This window comes from Podarcis filfolensis, assembly GCF_964270895.1.
Source record: "Podarcis filfolensis genome assembly, chromosome: 14".
NCBI lineage: Eukaryota > Metazoa > Chordata > Lepidosauria > Squamata > Lacertidae > Podarcis > Podarcis filfolensis.
Genome location: NC_139616.1, coordinates 33,949,273 through 33,970,379, shown reverse-complemented (window position 1 = coordinate 33,970,379; position 21,107 = coordinate 33,949,273). Strand labels below are relative to the sequence as shown.

Sequence of the window (21,107 nt, the reverse complement as noted above, 5' to 3'; positions counted from 1 at the left end):
TGGGGGCTTGCCCCTCCCCCTGCTCCTGACCAGAATCCGGAAGCTGCCCAGGAGCAATGGAACAGTATAGATTGGGAGTGGTGGTTTGCAGAGGGGCATAGTTCTGAAGACAACAGCTGGGCAGAACTGAGTGGGGAACAGCTAGGACAGGCTTCCTCAAACTTGGCCCTCCAGATGTTTTTGGCCTACAACTCCCATGATCCCTAGCTAGCAGGACCAGTGGTCAGGGATGATGGGAATAGTAGCCTCAAAACATCTGGAGGACTGAATTTGAGGAAGCCTGAGCTAGGAGAAGAAGAACAGGCAGAGAGAGACTCCCTTTTGCTGGAAAGTGTTCCACAGATCAGTCCAAGGTCAAGGAGAGCAGATAAGGTAGCTGCACAGAAGGCCCAATTGTTGCGAGATCAGGCTGCCAGACAAGGAAGTGATGGGGGTGGGTCAGGGAAAAGTGGGTGGAAACCTTAATTGGGAGCACCTTTCCTCCGAGAATGGAGTCTTTGTTCTTTCGCTGTGAACATTAAAAATCTCTTTAACTGGTAAGGGACTATTTTTGCTTTGTTCTGTTTATCCACGGCCAAAGGAAGGGAGGAAGCCGTTTCCTTGAAGCCTGACATTGGGCAGGGAAATGGTCCTATATGGAGTCAGGCCATTGGATGGAGGTGATCTTTCTGATCACCTGATAGCAACCACCCTGAGATCCACAGATGAAGGGCAGTATACAAAAGGATAAACCTTTAAATGTCTCACTGGGCATATGGCTAAATAATTTCCAGGCACCGGTGCCAGATTCAAATCATCCCTTTAAAAAGAGAAAGTTTAAGTAAAATTATTTGCACCATTCAGTTTAGAAAATATATATTTACAAATCCACACATCACATCATCATACAATACATAGCCATAACAATGCAGTGCATAGCATTTTACTACATGTTGGAAGGGGAAATTCAAAAGCACACTAAATCCATCCACTAAGCAATGACCATCAGTCACTGCTTAGCAGGGGAGGTGTCTCAGTAATAAATGTAACTTGAAAGTTTTTATTGAGAGGTGGTGGTTGCACTATAAGGCCGACTCTGGGGTTGCAGCACTCATCTCGCTTTATTGGCCAAGGGAGCCGGCGTACAGCTTCCAGGTCATGTGGCCAGCATGACTAAGCCACTTCTGGCAAACCAGAGCAGTGCACGGAAACACCGTTTACCTTCCTGCTGGAGTGGTACCTATTTATCTACTTGCACTTTGACGTGCTTTCGAACTGCTAGGTTGGCAGGAGCAGGGACCGAGCAACGGGAGCTCACCCCGTCGCGGGGATTTGAACCGCTGACCTTCTGATCACCACAAAAGGCATGAAGTCGTCTCATGTACTTGCAACCTGGTCCCTCCTGCTTTCACCCCTCATTACCTTATCCCTTGGCATAATTTTTTCAACTAGGGCAAGAGGCCAGACTTTGGACCATCATCCCTGCAAGGAGAACTATGTGAAGAATTATCAAAGATGGGCTATCTCTTGCCAGGCAGCTGCGATAAAGCACAAGATTAGAACTTGCAATAAGGCATTCACACTTTCCAGAAGTATCGTGAGAAGGGCTAAACTGAGGTCAGGGCAGATAAATCCGGTTAACAATTGTTGCGATCTCCTGAAACACTTGAACCCACCACACCTGTACCACAGGCCAGGACCATCTGGACCATCATACCAACCTGGTTGCACTCTCTCCAAAAGAGCATACTCTGAGCTGGATTCATGTGACAGAACTTAAGAGATAGTATACCATTTAAAGCATTGTCCCTCGCAATCTCACCGAGATCCAATTTCCTTGGGCGTTTCAACTGCATTAAGTTCCATGCATTCTCAGGAATTTCTCATCCTAGATCCCCTTCCCTTAATCTACAGTGGTACCTCAGGTTAAGTACTTAATTCATTCTGGAGGTCCGCTCTTAACCTGAAACTGTTCTTAACCTGAAGCACCACTTTAGCTAATGGGGCCTCCTGCTGCTGTCGCGCCGCTGGAACACGATTTCTGTTCTCATCCTGAAGCAAAGTTCTTAACCCAAGGTACTATTTCTGGGTTAGCGGAGTCTGTAACCTGAAGCGTATGTAACCCGAGGTACCACTGTATATTAATATGTCATAGATACAAGGGCTCGATGCAGCACTGTTAGGGCACCTTTCAAATTTGGACCTGCAGCAGGGTTCAGAAAAAGCTAAGCTCCCTGGATGCAGCTCTCTAGAGTGAACTTTGCAAAAGTCCACCTATTGATTAATTGCAGTCGGTTATGACACGTTCCCTCCAGCTTAGCTCTCAACTGAATGCTACCTAGGAACTGACCAGCCGCAAACAAGTCATTTATGCTATGCAGCCCCTTTGTCTTCCCCTCTCCCTCTGTCTTGCTGTGCTTTTGTCTAAGTTCTTGAAACACTGGTGAAACTAGAAGTGCAGCAGTGGCAACAGGATGGTACCAGATAGTGTGCCCACTTCTGCCAAGTTTTCAACGTCATTCTCAGAAATGGATTCAGGACCTCTTTACGTTTGCCTGAAGAAATCATTCTTAGCTCAAGAGGCTGTTTGCGGCTGGTCAGAGCAACATTGGCCTGGAGGGCCATCTTAGCACAATTAAAGCAAGACCCAGGGTATACCTCTACTCCCCTATGGGATGCAAATTAATTGCCACAACTGGCATGGATCATGGTTTACTTGTAAATTTAGAATCATGGATCACTGGCAGCCCTCATACTATACAGAATCCTTTGGCTGACTGTGCCTATTATTAACAGGGCTGTTTGCAGTATAAAAACATAAAAATACACCACATAATAACAAAACAATACCCCTGCCCAGTTCAAAAGGCCATAGATTTTATTATTTTTTTAGCTAAAATCCTGGGATACAAGGAATGTTTGAATAAGAGCTCTGTTGCCCCACCCCCAGCAATTAAAGAAAGCTTGGTAGATTAATCAAATTAATTCTGAATAATCAACTGGGAGGAAAAAACATTAGTTTTGGAAGAAAAACACATACAGCCTTTGTTCTTAGACACCGGATGTGTGTGTTGCAGGAAGAGGTAAAGTAAGCTGTGTTTGTGCAAATAGTATCATATGCATCACCACCTTCGTACAAAGGTGAAATATTAGTTCCTCTTGCCAAGGCACCAGATTTAGCTGTGATAGGATTCTGCACCCGGTGCCCTTCTCAGTTTTTTCACACCCAAGTTCTTCTTCCCTTACCTGCAAACACCTCCCTTCCTCTTACCAGATAGCTGCCTTATTGAGGGGTAGGGAGGGAAGCAGCTGATACAGAATCACTGACCGGGCTTTTGCAAACCCTTTCTCTTTCCACGGAGAAACTCTCAGCAAGACTTGGCAGGATATCTCTAATAGCTGCATATAAAACATATGAAATGATGTGCTGGTGGTGTTTGCTCCCTCAGGAAGCAGGGTTCGACAGAACAGGTTCAATCCATGCATGGAATAGTTCTAAAATGAAAACTAGTATTAAAAAGAGATGAACAAACAAAAACAACCCAATAAAAGAATCCGGGCAAAGTCTTGGGGTGGCCTCTCTGTCTTACACGTTATGAACGTCATCGACATTCCTAAGTGGTTTCGGTCCTACCTGGGTGAGCCCGCTTAAGCTGGTGTGGTAAAGAAAACCATTTTGGTGGAGAAGACAAGGTCCACAATGTAGGCAATGAGGTTGAAGATGGTCAGAAAGGTCACTCCGAGCTTATTGTTCCATTTGATACACTGCGGGTTAGTCCTGAAACATGTTGAAGGCCTAGAGGAACCCTCGAAGGCATATATGGGCCATACAACGGCCGCCGTGAGGTACAGGAGCACAGCCAAGCTGTTGAAGCCCACCAGAGCTTTCTCCAAGGGGATGGGCAGGGTGGCAAGGCAACGGCCGATGGTGAGGATGACAATGAGCAATGTGACGATGAAGCAGATGCAGTAGACAGCCAGGCACCACTGCAGGCCGGGCTTCTCTGCATAGATTTGGTAGCTGGCCACCAAGGAGAAGATGAGGCAAGCCAGGTAGGTCTCAAAGACTTTCAGGAGGCCGGGGATGGTGGCCAGGAAGGTGCTGACTTCTCCGACTTTGGCCTGGGTCAGTCTCACTTCGATGGCGTAGGTGATGAAGCAGAGGCAAGACGCGGCAGTGGCAATGCCTTCGTAGCTGCAGTCACCTGTGCACCGATCCGGGATGAAAACTGACGGGTACAGGATGGAGGTGGTGAAGATCATGAGAGCAGCCAACGTGGAGAAGGCAGAGGTGAAGTCCTGCCAGGACAGAGGCAGCGACTGGGCCATGCCGATGAACTCCACGACCACAACGAAGACGGAAAGACTGAAACAGAAGCACCAGGTAAACATGGACCAGGCGCCTTCAGAGCCAGCATAGTTCCTGTGGACAGACACCAAGCTGAAGGCCGTGCAAGAGAAGAAGATCTCAAATATCCGGACAATCCCCAGTGGAGAGATCAGCGACCTGGCATTGAGTGTCGGCATGGTGCCCCCGACACAGAGGAACTGGCCCACCAAGCGTGTTGACACACGGCCAAGGAGACAAGAAAGAGCTTTACTCGGTGTGGGGGCAAGGCTGCAAAGCTGGTGACGGAGCGCAGCGGGTGTGTGCGTGTGGCACCAAGTCTGGGTGACGCCTCGAGGAGCAGGAACGCCCAGCTGGAGTTGATGGGCTGGGCTATCCCTCCTTCCAGGGGGAGGGAACCTGGTGGTGCAACGGGCAAAACAACCTGAGTCTTGCAGCTCCCGAGTGAAAGCGGTGCGGAAGGTCTCTGCTGAAATCGGAGGGAGAAGCCGAGAAGCCCTAGAAGAACAGCCGCAGCATTATTCCTGCAATGTCGCGTATACTTAACTTTTTAAAAAATGAAAACAATGACACAAAAACAAAAGCTGTCTCTCAAGGCAGTTCCTGGAAGATGATGGCATCATAGGGTGTGTCAGGCTAAGAGAAAGCCCCAGGGCAGGCCAGGGGGAGGAGGGAGAGTGATTGGATTTCTGAGCCCTAAGTTTTATACTTCTCTGGCTCAGAGCAGGAAACCTGTTCAGGAAGTGAGAGGCAGGTGGATGATTAATGACAGAGGATTAAAAAGTAACCATGTCCAAGCCTTCATTTTGTAGCTGGTTGTGTGCTTTACCCAGGGCTTTTTTAAAAGACGGAACTCAGTTCTGGCACCTCTCAGGTGGGTGCCATTGCCATTATAAGAAAACAAGAGAGGAATTCATGGTGAGTTATGGTCTAGAAAAATAGCACTGGGTTTACCTGCCCCCACCACAGGACTACAGGTAACAAGGGATTTCTGCAGGTGAAACTGGGAACAATCCACATCTAAAACGATGGGATTTTTTGTTGTTACAGTGGAGGCTCAGAGTAGGTTTCTAATCAATGAAGATGTAAGGAAAAAGCATCCAGGTGTTCCTGCTCCGCAATAAGTATACCTGCTTCTGCCTTCTAGTCAATAAGGCAAAAGCACTGGAGTGATAGACGCACCTTTGGGCACTTTTGAAATTTGATTGGAAGCACATTCTAGGGAAAAAATGTAATAAATTCAGGAACTTTGAAAATGGGGATATATGTTGGCTTTGCAGGTTTGCAAGATTCTCATCAATCAGGTTTGCTAGAGCTAACATAATGCACCAGTGTGTGCATGCTTATGTTCACTTTCATCATACAGATGCATTATTGCAAAATTGCAAAAAATAAAAATGGAACAATAGCTGTGCTTCTGTGAGAAACATTTCATGCACAGTACCTTTTTTCTTTCTTTCCTGCATACAGGTTGGAGTCCAACAATATCTGGAGGGCTACAGGCCCCGCCAGCCCTGGTTTAGTGGAATATCTAATCTCATATACTGGATCTCGGCTTGCTTATTGCAAAACAGACGAAACTCAAATGCATTATCTGAACGTTCAGTTATTTAGGAACACCACACCCAAAACATGCAAAATAGGGCCATTGATTTCCATGAGATATAGTTAACATAAAACAGAGACAATCTCTGCTAAAGAGGCACAATTGACACTTCTGTTGTGCCCATTGCAGTTTCACAGGACAAGATCAACTTCTTGTTCCCCATATATTGCTCCACTGATAAGATAGGTTTTAATTTGCACAAGCCACGAGTCTTGGCAAAGTGTGTACAAAGTACAAACATGCTACAAATGCAGCTAAGCAGTACAATAAAAAAAAGAATGAGACTATTTAAAATGTAGGGAGCACCACCAGGACACTTATTTTAATGCAGTTCCTAAAATCTTTGTAGTCTTTGGTGCCACCAACTTCCCTTGCTCCATATATCCCCCTGCAACTTTGTGGCTGAGACCATTTGCACTTTGGCTGCGTCTGCGAGCCAAGGTAGGAAGAGCACACATCACACAAAGGTCTCCCTTACCAGGACAGCTCAGTCCAAAGGTGTGTTGTTTTTTTGCAAGGCCTTTGGAAGGAAAACTAAGAGCCTTTGGACAAATCAAAGCTGGGAGGGAATCCAGCACCTGGGATGGTCCAGACTGTGCCCCAAAGACTCCTTTGTTCTCAGAGCAAATGGGGTGACTTGTAATTGCCAAGACCAGGTATAGCAAAACAAAGGCACCAGTTTATTCTACGTGATTCAAAATACACCCTGAAATTGCAAACAAAACAAATTGAAAATATTAAGGTAGTTCCAAATGAGTAATAATTAAGGGACACTGTTATTGGATCCTCTTTATAACTTTTTTAACAACAACAAAAAGAATAGTAGCAGCAGCAGGCTATTCACTTAAATATTGCACCATGAATATAAAAGGCACACGTTTTAATGGGCCCCCAGAATTCAATGTTTGGGTGCCATGCACCCCTTGCACCCCCAGGTAAAGATGGCCCTGCTGCCAAATATTCCCCAGTTTCAGTACAGTGGTACCTTGGGTTTGTTCTGGAGATCCGTTCTTAACCTGAAACTGTTCTTAACCTGAAGCACCACTAATGGGGCCTCCTGCTGCCGCTGTGCCGCTGCTGCGCTATTTCTGTTCTCATCCTGAAGCAAAGTTCTTAACCTGAGGTACTATTTCTGGGTTAGCGGAGTCTGTAACCTGAAGCGTCTATAACCTGAAGCGTATGTAACCCGAGGTACCACTGTATTTGCTTCAAAAGCAACATGTTTGACGTAGTCGTAGAAATGGCGGGCTGTGTGGGATTATTTTTTCTGTTTCCCATCATGCCGTTATTCCTCTGATTATAGATTCTTGTTGACACCATCTTCCTTTATGGCTGCCCTCATTTGCCCTCTTCTTTTAACTTCCAAGTTGGCTGTGGGACCCACTCTGTGGATTTGTTCATGAAAGTTTAAGAAAGACCTAATCTCATAGCTCAACTGTTTCATTGGACTCAACAGCAAAGTACACTTCTGAGCAATTGTGACCCCCCTTCCAAACCACCCCTCCCCATGCCATGAGAAGTGGGATGGGCAATGCCACTGAGAACGGGCACTTGCGGGAAAGTGGCTGTCAATGCTTTTCATCTGGAGAGAGAGGGTGCGGTGTAGCAGTTAGGGTGCAAAGCCTGGCATGGATAGACCAAGGTTCAAATCCTCTATCGGCTGTGAAGCAATCAGTGGATAATCATTAACTACCTTGCAAGGTTGTTGTGAAGAGACGACCATACACGGTACCCTGAGCAAATTTCTTACTATGCAAATAATGGGTTTTTTAAATATTTGTACCTTTGAATACGCTGTGGGTTAAAGCCTCAGCGCCTAGGACTTGCCGATCGAAAGGTCGGCGGTTCGAATCCCCGCGGCGGGGTGCGCTCCCATCGTTCGGTCCCAGCACCTGCCAACCTAGCAGTTCGAAAGCACCCTAGGGTGCAAGTAGATAAATAGGGACCGCTTACTGGCGGGAAGCTAAACGGCGTTCCGTGTGCTGCACTGGCTCGCCAGATGCAGCTTGTCACGCTGGCCACGTGACCCGGAAGTGTCTCCGGACAGCGCTGGCTCCCGGCCTATAGAGTGAGATGAGCGCACAACCCTAGAGTCTGGCAAGACTGGCCCGAACGGGCAGGGGTACCTTTACCTTTACCTTTTTACCTTTGAATACAAAGGGATCTCATTTTATAGACACGCCTCCCTTCCAGGAGGTCTTGGAAATGGGTCCATTTTCTTCTTGCTGATCTCTCTCTTTTTGGCCCAGATCCAGCAAAATCACAACGCCAACGCTTAGCTGAGGCTCAGAGAGAAATCCCAGCTGCTTTGCCTTGATGGATGCGTCTGTGGATACAATTTCTAGCCATAACAACTCAGGCTGTCCCCCAACCCCACCCCTTTCTCTGTGCTGACATCCCCCTCTCCACCCATTGCAGAAAAACAAAATGAAAACATTTGCACAAAGCATGATGTAATATTTTAGGCTATGTATTGAGCAAGCTCCTTGAAGTCACTGGCAGGTCTTTGGATGTCTCCCAGATGCTGTGGAAGTCCAAGGGATCTGTCCCTGGAATGAAGGAAGTCAGTGCAGGCCAAAAACCCGAGGCCAAAGGAGATATGTGGGTGGAAATTTGTGGGGGTTTCAACATGGGACTGCCTGACTCACCAAGAAAGAAGTTCCACAGAGTGGAGGATTTGATTTTATTTGGAGTTGAGTTGCGGTGGCTGATGAATAGAAACTCTGGAATCTGAGGCTGTTGAACAGAAAATCCCAGAGGAGCATATCACCCCACCAGGACCTGTCAGACCAGAGCCCGGACCCTCACAGGCACCCTTCTCTGAGCAACCAGATCCTTCCCAGTGCTCACAACCAGTGCAGGCAGTGCAGCAGAAGGAAGGCTGTGGAACAGAGGAATGCCCATCTTCAGGTCAGAAGCTCTGAAGTCATGGACCAGGGGATGGAGCCTGCAGGACAGAGACTGGAGGCAGAGGCTTAAAGGGTCTCAGTTGACTCTCAACCATTGTCAGAGCAAGTGGCTCACTCGGAGCTGTCCGTGGTCTTTCAGTTTTGCCTCCACCATTCACCCATTATTGTGTTGATAGCAGTAGACCAGGGGACGGCAACCTAAGGCGCATGGGCCACAACCGGCCCATGGGGGTCATTTAACTGGCCCACGAGCCGCCCCCAAACTGCCTGCTTGGCGAGTCCCCACACGCTGTGCTAAGCCAGCGCAGTGTGGCACAGGAACTTGCTTCTGCGTCACCAGAAATTGTGGCTGTGCAGACGCTGGAAATCGTGTCTGCGCAGATGCAGACGCCGGAAAGAGTGCCCGCGTGATCTGGCCCAGGCAAGGTAAACCTTGCTGACCCCTGCAGTAGACCTCTCTTTCATTGCCTAACAACCCTGTACCTGGCAGTGATTGGGATGTCTAAGAAACCAACAAAATTAGAAGGTTCAGCATGCCATATTAATTCACAATGGCATCCAACAGAGATGGGAACCTACTCCTCAGGAACCATAGTGAAAAAAATTACTTTTTTCACCACTATCACCAGAGAACAACAGGAGAGGGAGACATTTAGATGCCTGAGCAAATGCTGTCCAGTTGTTGCCTACTCAGCCTCCCCCATTCAACTCCTTATGGTGGATCAGCAGCTAGGGACAGGCAAATATGTCCACTGAGGTTTCTCTCAGTTTCGTCGTCTTCCAGTCTTAAGTCCAGTTCTCCCCATTTGCACATCATTTTCCAACTTTATTTAACATCCTCATGAAAATTCATCAGCATTTTGTGCAAATTTCTCCTAGCATACCTCTTTGCAAAATTTTGACTATTCTGCACATTTTGGCAAAGTAACGTGCCCCAATATAATGCATTTTAACCCCCCCCCCAGGAATATATGCATTCGTATGCACTTTAGTATATAATATGCATTTTTGTGCACAGTACTTGGCTGGTGAACTGCATTGCAAAATTTGGAGAAGCGTCAGTTCTGAGGGGTGGCTGTGTTCTGAAAGTGTGAATTAAATGGGTTTGCCTTTAAATGCAAACTGAATCCAATTTCTTCCCTCACTTGCCCCTCCTCTCTACCCCCCACAATCCCCCTCAGCACAACTTCCTTCCAGTACATGAGGGAACAAGACCGAACCCGAGAACCTGTAGAAGCATCTGTGCCACTGCTACAATTCTGCTGCGGCAGCAAAAACTGTTTGAAGCTTAAACCCATTCAGCAGGTACCCAGAGAATCACAGAATTGTAGAGTAGGAAGGGACTGTGAGGGTCCTCTAGCGCAACCCCCTGCAATGCAGGAATATTTTGCCCAATATGGGGTTCAAACCCAAGACCCTGAGATTAACCATCTCATGCTCTACCAACTGAGCTACTCGCTATCACCAGGCTTTCTTTCTTAAGTGGGCAGGAGGCACGGGGGCCTGTAATGGACAGAAGCAGCAATTGGGGTGGGGGAACAGCCTTGTGGGGCAGCCAATAGTAAAAAGTGTGTGCATGATCTGCCATCTCTCCTGCTGCCCTGCTTGAACCAAACATCTTATATTGGCTCACTGAAAGGCAAGCCGTGAGCCGAGAGAGGTCCCCAGCTTCACCCTCGAGAAGGTCTCAAAGCAGCCAGGCAAAACAAAACCAAAGAACCCAACAACCTTCTACAGTTGCTCTTTAATGGATTAACTGGAGAAGCACAATCTGCCCACAGGCCCCCTGCCCAAGAGTATAAAAGTTGAAGGATGAAAACGTGAGCCTGGGCAGGCTGACCTCCTTCCAAGAGATGGCGCTGTTCTCCTGTACTGCTCCTGCATCAACAAGGGACCAGCTGGAAAATGGTCTTCTCTTAATTCCCAACCCCAGACTCTTCTCTGGGGCAAGAGATATGAAGAGGGAGTTTTGCTCCAATCAGCACAGATGTTTTCATTGTACAAGCCAGTTATTGGCCTCCTGGCTTGATGCAAGTAGCCTTCAAATGATGCCCCCCTCCCTGGTTCTTACAAACTGAGGGTGGTCCAAAGAGCCAGTCTGAAGTCCTGCAGGAACACTGGGAGGCGGGAACTTCTCCAGAAGATTCTCTTTGCTTTCGCATGTGGGCTATGACAGTTGCTAGAACCCCAGCCTGGGAGGGTCTGAAATGGGGCTCCCTTTTTGCCCTCAGGGATGGCGGGCTTAACCTTTCATGCATTACGGGCCCTTCAAAAGCTCTCTGCTACCTGCCTTCCCCCCTCCCCCTCTGCCAACCAACGAATACGAAGGAGAACTGTCCTAGTATTGCCAGCATATTGGAGATAAAAATGTCATAGAAGAAACACACATGGGTGTGGTGTCATTTAAGGGTTAAGGAAAGAAATTGGCCGGCTCTGCCAGGGCCTGTTGGGACAAGTGGGTTGCCTGACAGAGCAGTGGAGTCTGGAAGGGGGCAAGGACAGCCTCAACAGGCGGCAAGGATGTCTCCCCAAGGCCACATGCACTGCTTGGCTCAGAAGCAGAGGCAGAGCCAAGGCAAAGGACGGTGCCCATGTGAGATGCCAAGGGTGGAGAGGCGGAAGGTGGGCTGCTGGGCTCTCTCGCCCTCCCAGTGTCCTTCTGCTCTGAGGTGTGAGGCTGAGCAGGAGGCAGATGGAAAGGAAGGGGCAGGAAGGCGCCCGGCAGCAAAGTTGAGATTTCCCAGTCAAGAGCTGCTTCTTGTGCTCGGAGGAGATGGGGGCTCAGGAACTCTGCTCCAGCTGTTCCCGGAAGAGGGGGTTCGGGGGGAGGGAGAGGGGAATCAGTCCACTGAAGCTACTGGTGGAGGGTGTCTGTTGAGGCTGGAGAGGAGGAAGAGGGGCCAGGCTGTCCCCGCAGCTCAAAGTTGGCTCTCCAACTCTCCGTTGAGGCAGCTCAGGGCCAGCTGCTTGCCGCCCGTGGCCAGGAGGTTGTTCTCGTTGAGGCGCTGGGCGCGGTACTGCTCGTAATGCACGCTGTGTGTGATGTCCTTGAGGTCCTGCAGGTGGGATCTGGGAAGGGAGAGGAAAAGAGGCAGGAGAAGTTGGAGCCGCCTGGCAGGTCAAGGTTTCCAATGACCCTTCCCTCCTGGCCAGATAGATGGATGGGGAGGGTGCTTCTTCTTCTTCCTCCTTCCCCATCTGTCAGACTCTCTGTCCTCACCCCACAAAGAAGGTCTACAATGGTCACATTCCAGTTCCAGGCTCCTGGAGAGCCCTGAGAAAACAAGGTCATCTTGGTTGACCCCATCTATGCCCATTCAACCCCTTTGATCTGCAGAACTGATTGTTTGGTGCAGTGACACCTGTATCTTTGGAATTCCCTGCCCATTGGTATTAGCCAGGTACCTTTGCTGTCCTGTTTTCGGCAGCTGCCAAAAACTTTGTTGTTGTTGAAGGAAGCATGCCAAGGCATGAACACTCTGACCTGTATATTAATAAGCCATGCTGTTTTATGATACAGTGGTACCTCAGGTTAAGTACTTAATTCGTTCCATAGGTCCGTTCTTAACCTGAAACTTTTCTTAACCTGAAGCACCACTTTAGCTAATGGGGCCTCCTGCTGCTGCTGTGCCGCCGGAGCATGATTTCTGTTCCCATCCTGAAGCAAAGTTCTTAACCCGAGGTACTATTTCTGGGTTAGCGGAGTCTGTAACCTGAAGCGTCTGTAACCTGAAGTGTATGTAACCCGAGGTACCACTGTACAGTCAAACCTCGGTTGTTGAACGTAATCCATTCCAGAAGACCGTTTGAATTCCAAAACATTCAACAACCAAGGATCAAAGGGCGGTCAGCAAAGTCAATGGAGAAAAAAAGAAAAAAACTCCCCGGAAGTCGTTCGGCTTCTGAAAAATGTTCGAAAACCAGAACATTTACTTCCAGGGGTTCAGTGTTCAAGAGCCGAAACATTAAAAAATGGAGCCGTTTGGGAACCGAGGTTTGACTGTATACATATTTAAAACTGCTGGTTTTATTTACATATTTCACATATTTCCCCACTGCCCTGTCAGACAGTCATGCTCAAAAGCTTCAACAGGGAGCCCTGTTGTAAAAAAGTAAAAAGAGTAGCAAGACTTCCAGCTCCCACAACTCACCGGATGAGGAGGTCCCGCAGCAGAGGAAACTCACAGTGGGCCGGGTTTTCCACTGAAAGGAAAGCGCACATGACAGCTGAACATTTTCAGTGACAGCGAGGCAAATGTGTCAGAAGGGGACAAGGATGGACTGAGCCAGGTGTGTCTGCTGCTCGCCCCACCCAAAGCTTGAAAGAGCAGTCCCATGCCATCTCATAGCAGACTTCCCTAACCAGGGGGCTCCAGATGTTTGTGGCCTACAACTCCCATCATTCCCAGCCAGCACGGCCATTTTGGAGTACAACTCCCATGAGACCCAAACAGCATGGGCTGATGGGAGTTGTAGTCCAAGACAGCTGGGTTGAGGAAGGCTGCCTTGTAGGAACATGAGCTAAGAAGAGCCCTGCTGGATCAGGCAAAGTGTCCCTCTCTCCTGCTTTCAGCACTGCCCCCAGCTCCCCAGCTGACCTGCTGCTGAGCCGGGTCTAATTGGGAGATCACAATGCAATGCTTTGGAACAGGGGTCAGCAAACTTTCAGCAGGGGTCCTGTCCACTGTCCCTCAGACCTTGTGGGGGGCCAGACTATATTTTGGAAAAAAATATGCCCAAATTCCTATGCCCCACAAAGAACCCAGAGATGCATTTTAAATAAAAGCACACATTCTACTCATGTAAAAACACCAGGCAGGCCCCACAAATAACTCAGAGATACATTTTTAATAAAAGGGCACATTCTACTCATGTAAAAACTTGTTGATTCCCGGACCGTCTTCAGGCCAGATTTAGAAGGCAATTGGGCTGGATCCGCCCCCCCCCGGCCTTTGCCTACCCATGCTTTGGAAGGTCCAGGCTCCCTAGAGGTACACCTGCAAGGAGACTGCTGAACACCAGAGGGCAGCAGATTTCTAAATACAAGCCAGTGGAGAGTGTTTGTGGTGGTGTCGAGGGATGGGGAGAGACAGCTGGAAAGTATGAAGGCAGTTCTGGTCAGGAACTTCACTTAGCCCTTAAGATCTTCCTGCAAGCCACAGCAGAGCTGGGCCAGTCCCTGAGCCCCGATCCCCACTAGTGACACACTGGGAAATCAGCAGAGTACCACCCAAATGATGAGGCCTGCAGTGTAGAACCCACAACTGCAACTTTTAGCAAGTTAAAACTAAACTTGGTGAAGCAACATCAAAATTCAACCTGGTGAACCGACAACATGTCTGCAACTCAGTGGCAGATGACATGCTTGGCATGGTCACAGGAACCTATACAGGATCAGACCAATTGGCCTCTCTCTGTCTATACTGTCTACACTGACTGGAAGCATCTTCCCAGGGTTTCAGGCAGGGGACATTCCCAGCCCTACCTGAAATTGCCGGGGATTGAACCTGAGACCTTCTGTGTGCAAGGCAGATGCTCTACCGGTGAGCTATGGCCCTTCCCCAGAATTCTCGCAATCTGTGCAACTCTTCAAGGCATGAGCCCTCCAAGGCAAAGGAAGCTGCCTTAGAGCAAGTCTCCATCTAGCTCAGTGTTGTCCTCACAGACTGGCAGGGGCGTTCTGGGATTTCAGACTGAGGGCATTCCTAGCCCTACCTGGAGATGCTGGGAACTGAAACCAACACTTTCTTTTGTGCAAGCCAGATGTTCTGTCACTGAGCTGTGGCCTTTCCCCTTGGATCTCTAGGTAGGGAGATCTCACTCCTTGGGGCCACCAGGTAGGAACGGGAAAGACCCTGGAGAAATTCTGGTGAACTGCTGCCACTCAGGGCTCGTCCACACTTCTGTGTGACTCATGCGTAGAAATCACGAATCCAACCACTTTTGCTTTCACCCCACTGCTTCTCCCCAGAAAACCTGCTCTTTAGCGCTAAATCAGAGCAAACATCAATCTGGAGAAAACCTGGCTGACATTTGCTCCAATTCAGCAATAAAGATGGGCTTCCCAGGAGAAAAATAAAATGGACCCCTGACCATTAGGTCCAGTCGTGGCCGACTCTGGGGTTGCGGCACTCATCTCGCTTTATTGGCCGAGGGAGCCGGCATACAGCTTCCGGGTCATGTGGCCAGCATGACTAAGCCGCTTCTGGTGAACCAGAGCAGCACACGGAAACACTGTTTACCTTCCCACTGGAGTGGTGCCTATTTATCTACTTGTACTTTGATGTGCTTTCGAACTGCTAGGTTGGCAGGAGCAGGGACCGAGCAACGGGAGCTCACCCCGTCGTGGGGATTCGAACCGCCAACCTTCTGATCGGCAAGTCCTAGGCTCTGTGGTTTAACCCACAGCGCCACCCACGTCCCTATCCCAGGGGGAAAGCAGGGGGTAAATGCAGGTCTGGGTTAGCCCTTAGTGTTGACAATACTGAACGAGATAGACCAATGGCTTGACTTGGTACTATAAGGGAGCTTCCTATGTCCCTGTGGATTGCAATGCATTCTGCGTGGGGCTGCCCTTGAAGATGGTTTGGAAAACTTCCACTGGGGCAGAATCTGTCAGCTAGAACAGTTTTGGGGGCGAGGCATTTGGGTCAGATCACAGTATTGCAAGCCAGTCAACAGGATCTAGCGCTATTGCAGGCAGTTCACACAAGCATTTATTTCGATGTGCCAAACAAGATTAATTTGGGGCGAGGATTCTGGACATCCCTGGGAAACAGGGGTGCTTCTGTGCACGAGAGCACGGCACTCTGACAATACAGCTCAAAGGCAGGAAAAAACTTCCCCTGCTTGATTCTTGTTCCCCCAAAGCACCTCTCCCTCTGCTTTTGGCCAGCATCCTTTCCCCCCCAGGTGGGAGTAACAGGACTATGCTGGCCCATGGATGGGGCAGATTGCTGCTGTCAGTGTGGAATGCACCGTGGGGTGGTGGGGAGGAGAGTGGAAAGCCATGCTCTGCAGGTTGAACTCTGTGCCTAAGATTAGAGAGGAAGCAGAGCAAGACTCCCCCAGATGCCTCTCTCCTGGGTGAGCAGTTGGCAGGAGGACCCAAAGCCGCAGAAGCTGTCTTATACCAAGCCAGAGCATTGGGCCGTCTAGCTCAGTATATTTCTTACATTGACTGGGAGCAGCTCTGCAGGGTTTTAGGCAGGGGGTTTCTCTCTCCCTTCCCCAGCCCTACCTGGAGATGCTGGGGATTGCACCTGGGACCTCCTGCAGGTAAAGCAGATGCTTTGGCACTGAGCTATATGATCCTTCCTTGAAAGTAAGTTTCTAGTCCTCATGATCTGGACTAAAGAGCTGATTTAAATAGGAACATAGGAAGCTGCCCTTATGCTGAGTCAGAACATTGGTCCTCCTAGCTCAGTATTGTCTATACCAGGGGTCAGCAAACTTTTTCAGCAGGGGGCCGGTCCCCTGTCCCTCAGACCTTGTGGGGGGCCGGACTATATTTTGAAAAATAGAAATGAACGAATTCCTATGCCCCACAAATAACCCAAAGATGCATTTTAAATAAAAGGGCACATTCTACTCATGTAAAAACACGCTGATTCCTGGACTGTCTGTGGCCAGATTGAGAAGGCAATTGAGCTGGATCCGGTCCCCGGGCCTTAAGTTGCCTACCCATGGTCTATACTGACTGACAGCAGCTCTCCAGAATTTCAGGCAGCGGTCCCTCCCAGCCCTACCTGGAGAGCCTGGGGATTGAACCTGGGACCTTCTGCATGTAAAGTAAGATGCTCTACCACTGAACTATAGCCCTTCCCTCCAACGTGGACAAGTTCTCCTCCAGGGCTTCCCCAGTCCAGAAGGGTTTACCTTCGATGATCCCCCACTTGGTCTTGCGGCCCAGGACTTTCTTCCCGTTCACCTGGTGCTCCTTGTCGGCTCCTACCACTGCAAAGGGGATTTTCTCCTGATTAAGAGAATGAGAGGGGCATCAGTCCAGGGAAAAACAAGGGTGTCCCCCCCCCCTTCTTGGAAAGCACTTGAAGTGGAAAAAGTGCAGATGCTGTTAAAGGAGCAGAACACCATCTTCCCTGCCTTGTTAGTGAACATCTGGTACTTGCAGACTGTGGATGGTGCTGATAATGGGTTGGTTCCATTATCTTTGCGTTGTTTTTTTTTAACAATATGTAATTTTTGTGAAATGAAATAAATAATAATAAATAAATTAGCACAACATGGCTAGCACCACCACCATGCCTAAACACTAGTTGTTTTTTTTTTTAAGAACACAGAACTCCAGCTGAACTAAAGCACACGTCCATTTCCTACTGGAATCCTCAAAAATGGTTTTTTTTAAAAAATAATTTCTTTTCTTTTAATTTGCTTTTGGAGGGACACTTCAGAGCCTGAGCCCTCTGGTAGACCTCAAGGCAACCAATGTTTCCCTCCTTCTGTTTACTGAACTGCCTTTATCCTGGATGAGACACGGCTAATCAGGGATTGCGTCATTGATAGGGAGTGTGTCAGAATACCACAAAATCCTTTACATTTTGCTTTCACTGAGAGCAAACTGAATGTATCTGAGAGTGAGGACCCTGCTCCCTAGACTTGGCCTATGGCTAATCCCAGTCAATCAGGGATCACGTAGCAAAAGGAAGTGGGCCGCAATGCTATATAGCCAATCAGACTGGCCATGTTTGAAGGCACATAATGCTGATTCAAACAGAGGGCACTGTTTTCCGAAAAGGCAAATATTTCCAACACAATATTATAAAAGAAACAAATCACCTGTGTGTGTGTGTGTGTGTGTGTGTGTGTGTGTGTAAAGAGACAAGAGAGAATACAGTCGTACCTTGGTTTTCAAACAGCTTAGTTCCCGAACGTTTTGGCTCCCGAACATTGCAAACTCGGAAGTGACTGTTCTGGTTTGCGAACTATTTTTGGAATCAGAGCTTCCTGCAGCCAATCAGAAGCCACGCTTTGGTTTTCGAACATTTTGAAAGTTGAACAGACTTCCGGAACGGATTCTGTTCGACTTCCAAGATACGGCTGTAGTGTCAACAATGTATTAAAGAGAAAAAGCACAAAGCAACTCTTAGTCAATTTCTCCCTTTCTAGATTGCCACCACTTACCCGTATTTTGTCGTTCAAAAGCCTGTCATCGGGGTCACTATCCAAGTCCTCTTGGGGGTAAACGTGGATTCCGTGGGCCTTCAAGTCATCCTGAATCTGCCAAGAGAAAAGTTTTTGGCACTGAGACCAGAACTCCTCCTTGCTGACTTGGAAATGTACCTTCTTCATGGCCAGGGCAAAGGAAAGTTATGTGAGCAAAGCAAATTCAAGCCCAGTGTGTGGTGATACTCATGAGGAGCCTGCAGGGTGCCAGGGTCTCTCTCCCGCTTTCTGCCTTGACTTTGCACCACTTTGCACAAACAGCACAGGAGCTCCTTCTGGTTTGCACCATGTCAGAGTGCAGGTGGGCAAAGAGATGCTTGCTGAGTGCTACAGACACTTGAGGGTTTCGTTCCACCTGCATTTTAAAGCAAACTAACATGTTTTCACATTACCTGGACTGACATGCAGATCGGAAGGGCCGTCAGGGACCGTGAGAAGGGCTGCCGAGAGTGGACTTGGGTGCCGGTGAAAAAATGTTTTTGCCCCCCCCCCCCAGCAAGGGTGGACCAGCTAAAAATCTTTACATAGGATATAAAATCAAAGTGTGACCTTGATTTTATGTTAATAATAAATACAACAATATTCACACTTGCTGAGAATATTACAATTGTAACAACTAATATAAGTGAGATATAACCACACGATTGTTGCTGAACTAAGCATGCACTTCAAACGTTACCCTTGTATGCGTAACACAACACGCGTATCACACAACAACTTGGTTGTACAGTATTCACATGCTGTTCTCTTACAAAAGCACACAAATGCGATTGTGCACAGTATGATGAGACTGCAGTCTTGTACTGTCAAAGTGCAGAAGCGAATGTTTAGTCAGAAATATCGTTATTTGGAATTGGGTATGCGTTGAACATGAAATATATATTTTGTTAAGAATGAAATGACTGTGTCATGTACTGTGCCTGGAAAGGGCAGGGCAAAACGTTAAGTGTGGATTTAAGTCCAGTTTTGCAATTAAGCTGTCTATAGATCTTTCTAACTAAATAAAAAAAAAATAACAGTGCAATTCTAATCATGGGTGCTTCCAGACCATCAATATTTTGGGGGAAGGATTCATCACATAATAGCAAAGTCAGGCTGCGCAATTAGCAGTTGATTGGGAGGTCTCGCGCAACAAACCCACTTCCTGAAAAAGGTCAGACTTTGCGTAGTAAGGAGAGCGACAGAAAGCTGCCCTGGGAAGCATGTGGGATAACATTTGCTTTGACACAACCCTGCAAACAGACCAGAATGGGAACCCATTAAAAAGCCAACGCTCTCTTATCTCCCTACAAGCAAATCAGGATGAATGATCAATAAATAGGTGGTCTGGAAGCACCCTTGTGTCTACTGAGAAGCAAATCCCATTAGATTCAATGGGGCTTACTCCCAGGTATACAGGGCTAGGATTGCAACCCAAATTTGAGGAAACTTTGCCACTGCCTCCTGCTGCCACCAATGCTCTTCTTACCCTCCGTTTGAACTCTGCACGTTCCTCTAAGGTCAGAGTGTCAGCCTTGGCGATCACAGGCACAACGTTGGTGATCTTGCTGAGCCGCCTCATGAACTCCAGATCCAAGGGGCGCAACCTGACGGGAGAAGTACAGGAAGTCTCTTGCAGCAGTGATGTAAAGGGCCAGCTCAAGACGTTACATTCTATTGCCATATTGACTGCATTTATATCCGATATAAATGCATTTACTGCATTTATATATATTGATATATTTATTGCATTTATAGTGCATTTGAACTGTGATCTCCTCCCAGGTCCTAGTCTGACACCCTAACCACTTCACTTCCACAGGCTCATTTTGCAGCCTGGGGTGAAGGGGAATACAGTGGTACCTCGGGTTACACACGCTTCAGGTTACAGACTCCGCTAACCCAGAAATACTGCTTCAGGTTAAGAACTTTGCTTCAGGATGAGAACAGAAATTGTGCTTCAGCGGCGCAGCGGCAGCGGGAGGCCCCATTAGCTAAAGTGGTGCTTCAGGTTTAGAACAGTTTCAGGTTAAGAACGGACCTCCGGAACGAATTAAGTACTTAACCTGAGGTACCACTGTATGCCCTTTGCACTGAAGAAGTGGGGCTCTGCTCTTTGAAAGCTTACACATAATAACATTCCTCAGTTCTACAATACTCCTTGATGATAATGCCCTATAGAAGTTACCCCTTAAAAATAAAATAAAATAAATTTATTGCAAGTTTAACCTAACAAAAAAAGGGAAAAAAAGAAGAAAAATAAACCACCAGCCCACATTAATAATACAATGGCCATCAATAAATCTATCTCAGTTAATATTAGCCATCCAAATGTCCCAATAAATATTAAAACAAATTTGATGTTGAAATATGTTTAATTGTAGGAGGGGCAGTAAGGTCCTTCAACCCTGCATAACTGATGGTGGGTATTTGTCCTTCTAGGCTTGAAGTATAAGGTCAGATCTTTACCATACAATTACCACACTTTGAGAGTCATGTCTTTCCCGAGAATCCTGGGAACTGTAGTTTGTTGAGGGTGCTGAGAGCTGCAATTCCTCTCCCAGAGGTACAATTCCCAGAGTGGTTTAACCACCAATCCTTCTTCCCAAGCAACTCTGGGAATTGCAGCTCCATGAGGGGAATTGGGGTCTCCTTAAGAACAATCACCACCTTTAATAAACTACAGTTCCCAGGATTCTCTGGGGGAAGCCAGAGTGGTATGATACTGCTTTAAATACATTGTGCGGATGGAGCCAATGTCTCGGCTGCCAGAAGGGCTCAGAAGGTTCCCATCTCGCTTGCGGAAAGATTTATAGGATGTTGGGAGTGTGTTTGTGACATGTCACCTGGTCTTACTACCCAGCCAGCCCATTACTTGAGGAAGCTGGAAGTTTCCATCACACTCGCAGGGTCTGTTGTGTCATTTAATCCAAGTATTTAAGTCTGAAGTTGCTTTGAGTCGGCGAAATCTCCCTGCCAGCCCAAGAGAGATTATTCTGTCCGTTTGTGTGCAAAAGCCCACGTGTTGAGAAACTGGAGATCCATTTTCTGGCAAACAACTAAACAAGAGTGGCTGCTACTGATGGGATTTATTAGGAAAGAC

At 47.8% G+C, this 21,107-nt stretch overlaps 2 protein-coding genes across 2 annotated transcripts in view; both read right to left on the bottom strand.

Moving 5' to 3' along the window:
• Positions 1-2,839: 2,839 nt before the first annotated feature.
• LOC310748980 (myeloid-associated differentiation marker homolog) lies at positions 2,840-5,096 on the bottom strand. The gene has a single exon (XM_083585395.1). The coding sequence runs from the start codon at positions 4,504-4,506 to the stop codon at positions 3,628-3,630; it is 879 nt and encodes a 292-aa protein (XP_083441521.1). The 5' UTR covers positions 4,507-5,096; the 3' UTR covers positions 2,840-3,627.
• A 5,471-nt stretch (positions 5,097-10,567) lies between these two features.
• Positions 10,568-21,107, bottom strand: part of SEPTIN12 (septin 12) — a 74,581-nt gene continuing 64,041 nt past the window's right edge. Inside the window, exons 8-12 of the mRNA XM_083585052.1 lie at positions 19,494-19,611; positions 17,984-18,079; positions 16,721-16,817; positions 12,994-13,045; positions 10,568-11,911 (exon numbers count right to left, since the gene is read on the bottom strand). Coding sequence (XP_083441178.1) covers positions 11,761-11,911; positions 12,994-13,045; positions 16,721-16,817; positions 17,984-18,079; positions 19,494-19,611 — 514 coding nt within the window. The 3' untranslated portion in view covers positions 10,568-11,760. The remainder of the gene's footprint in view (positions 11,912-12,993; positions 13,046-16,720; positions 16,818-17,983; positions 18,080-19,493; positions 19,612-21,107) is intronic.

Excerpts from the sequence above, each read along its gene's own strand:
- LOC310748980 (XM_083585395.1), bottom strand. The coding sequence starts at position 4,506 with ATGCCGACACTCAATGCCAGGTCGCTGATCTCTCCACTGGGGATTGTC.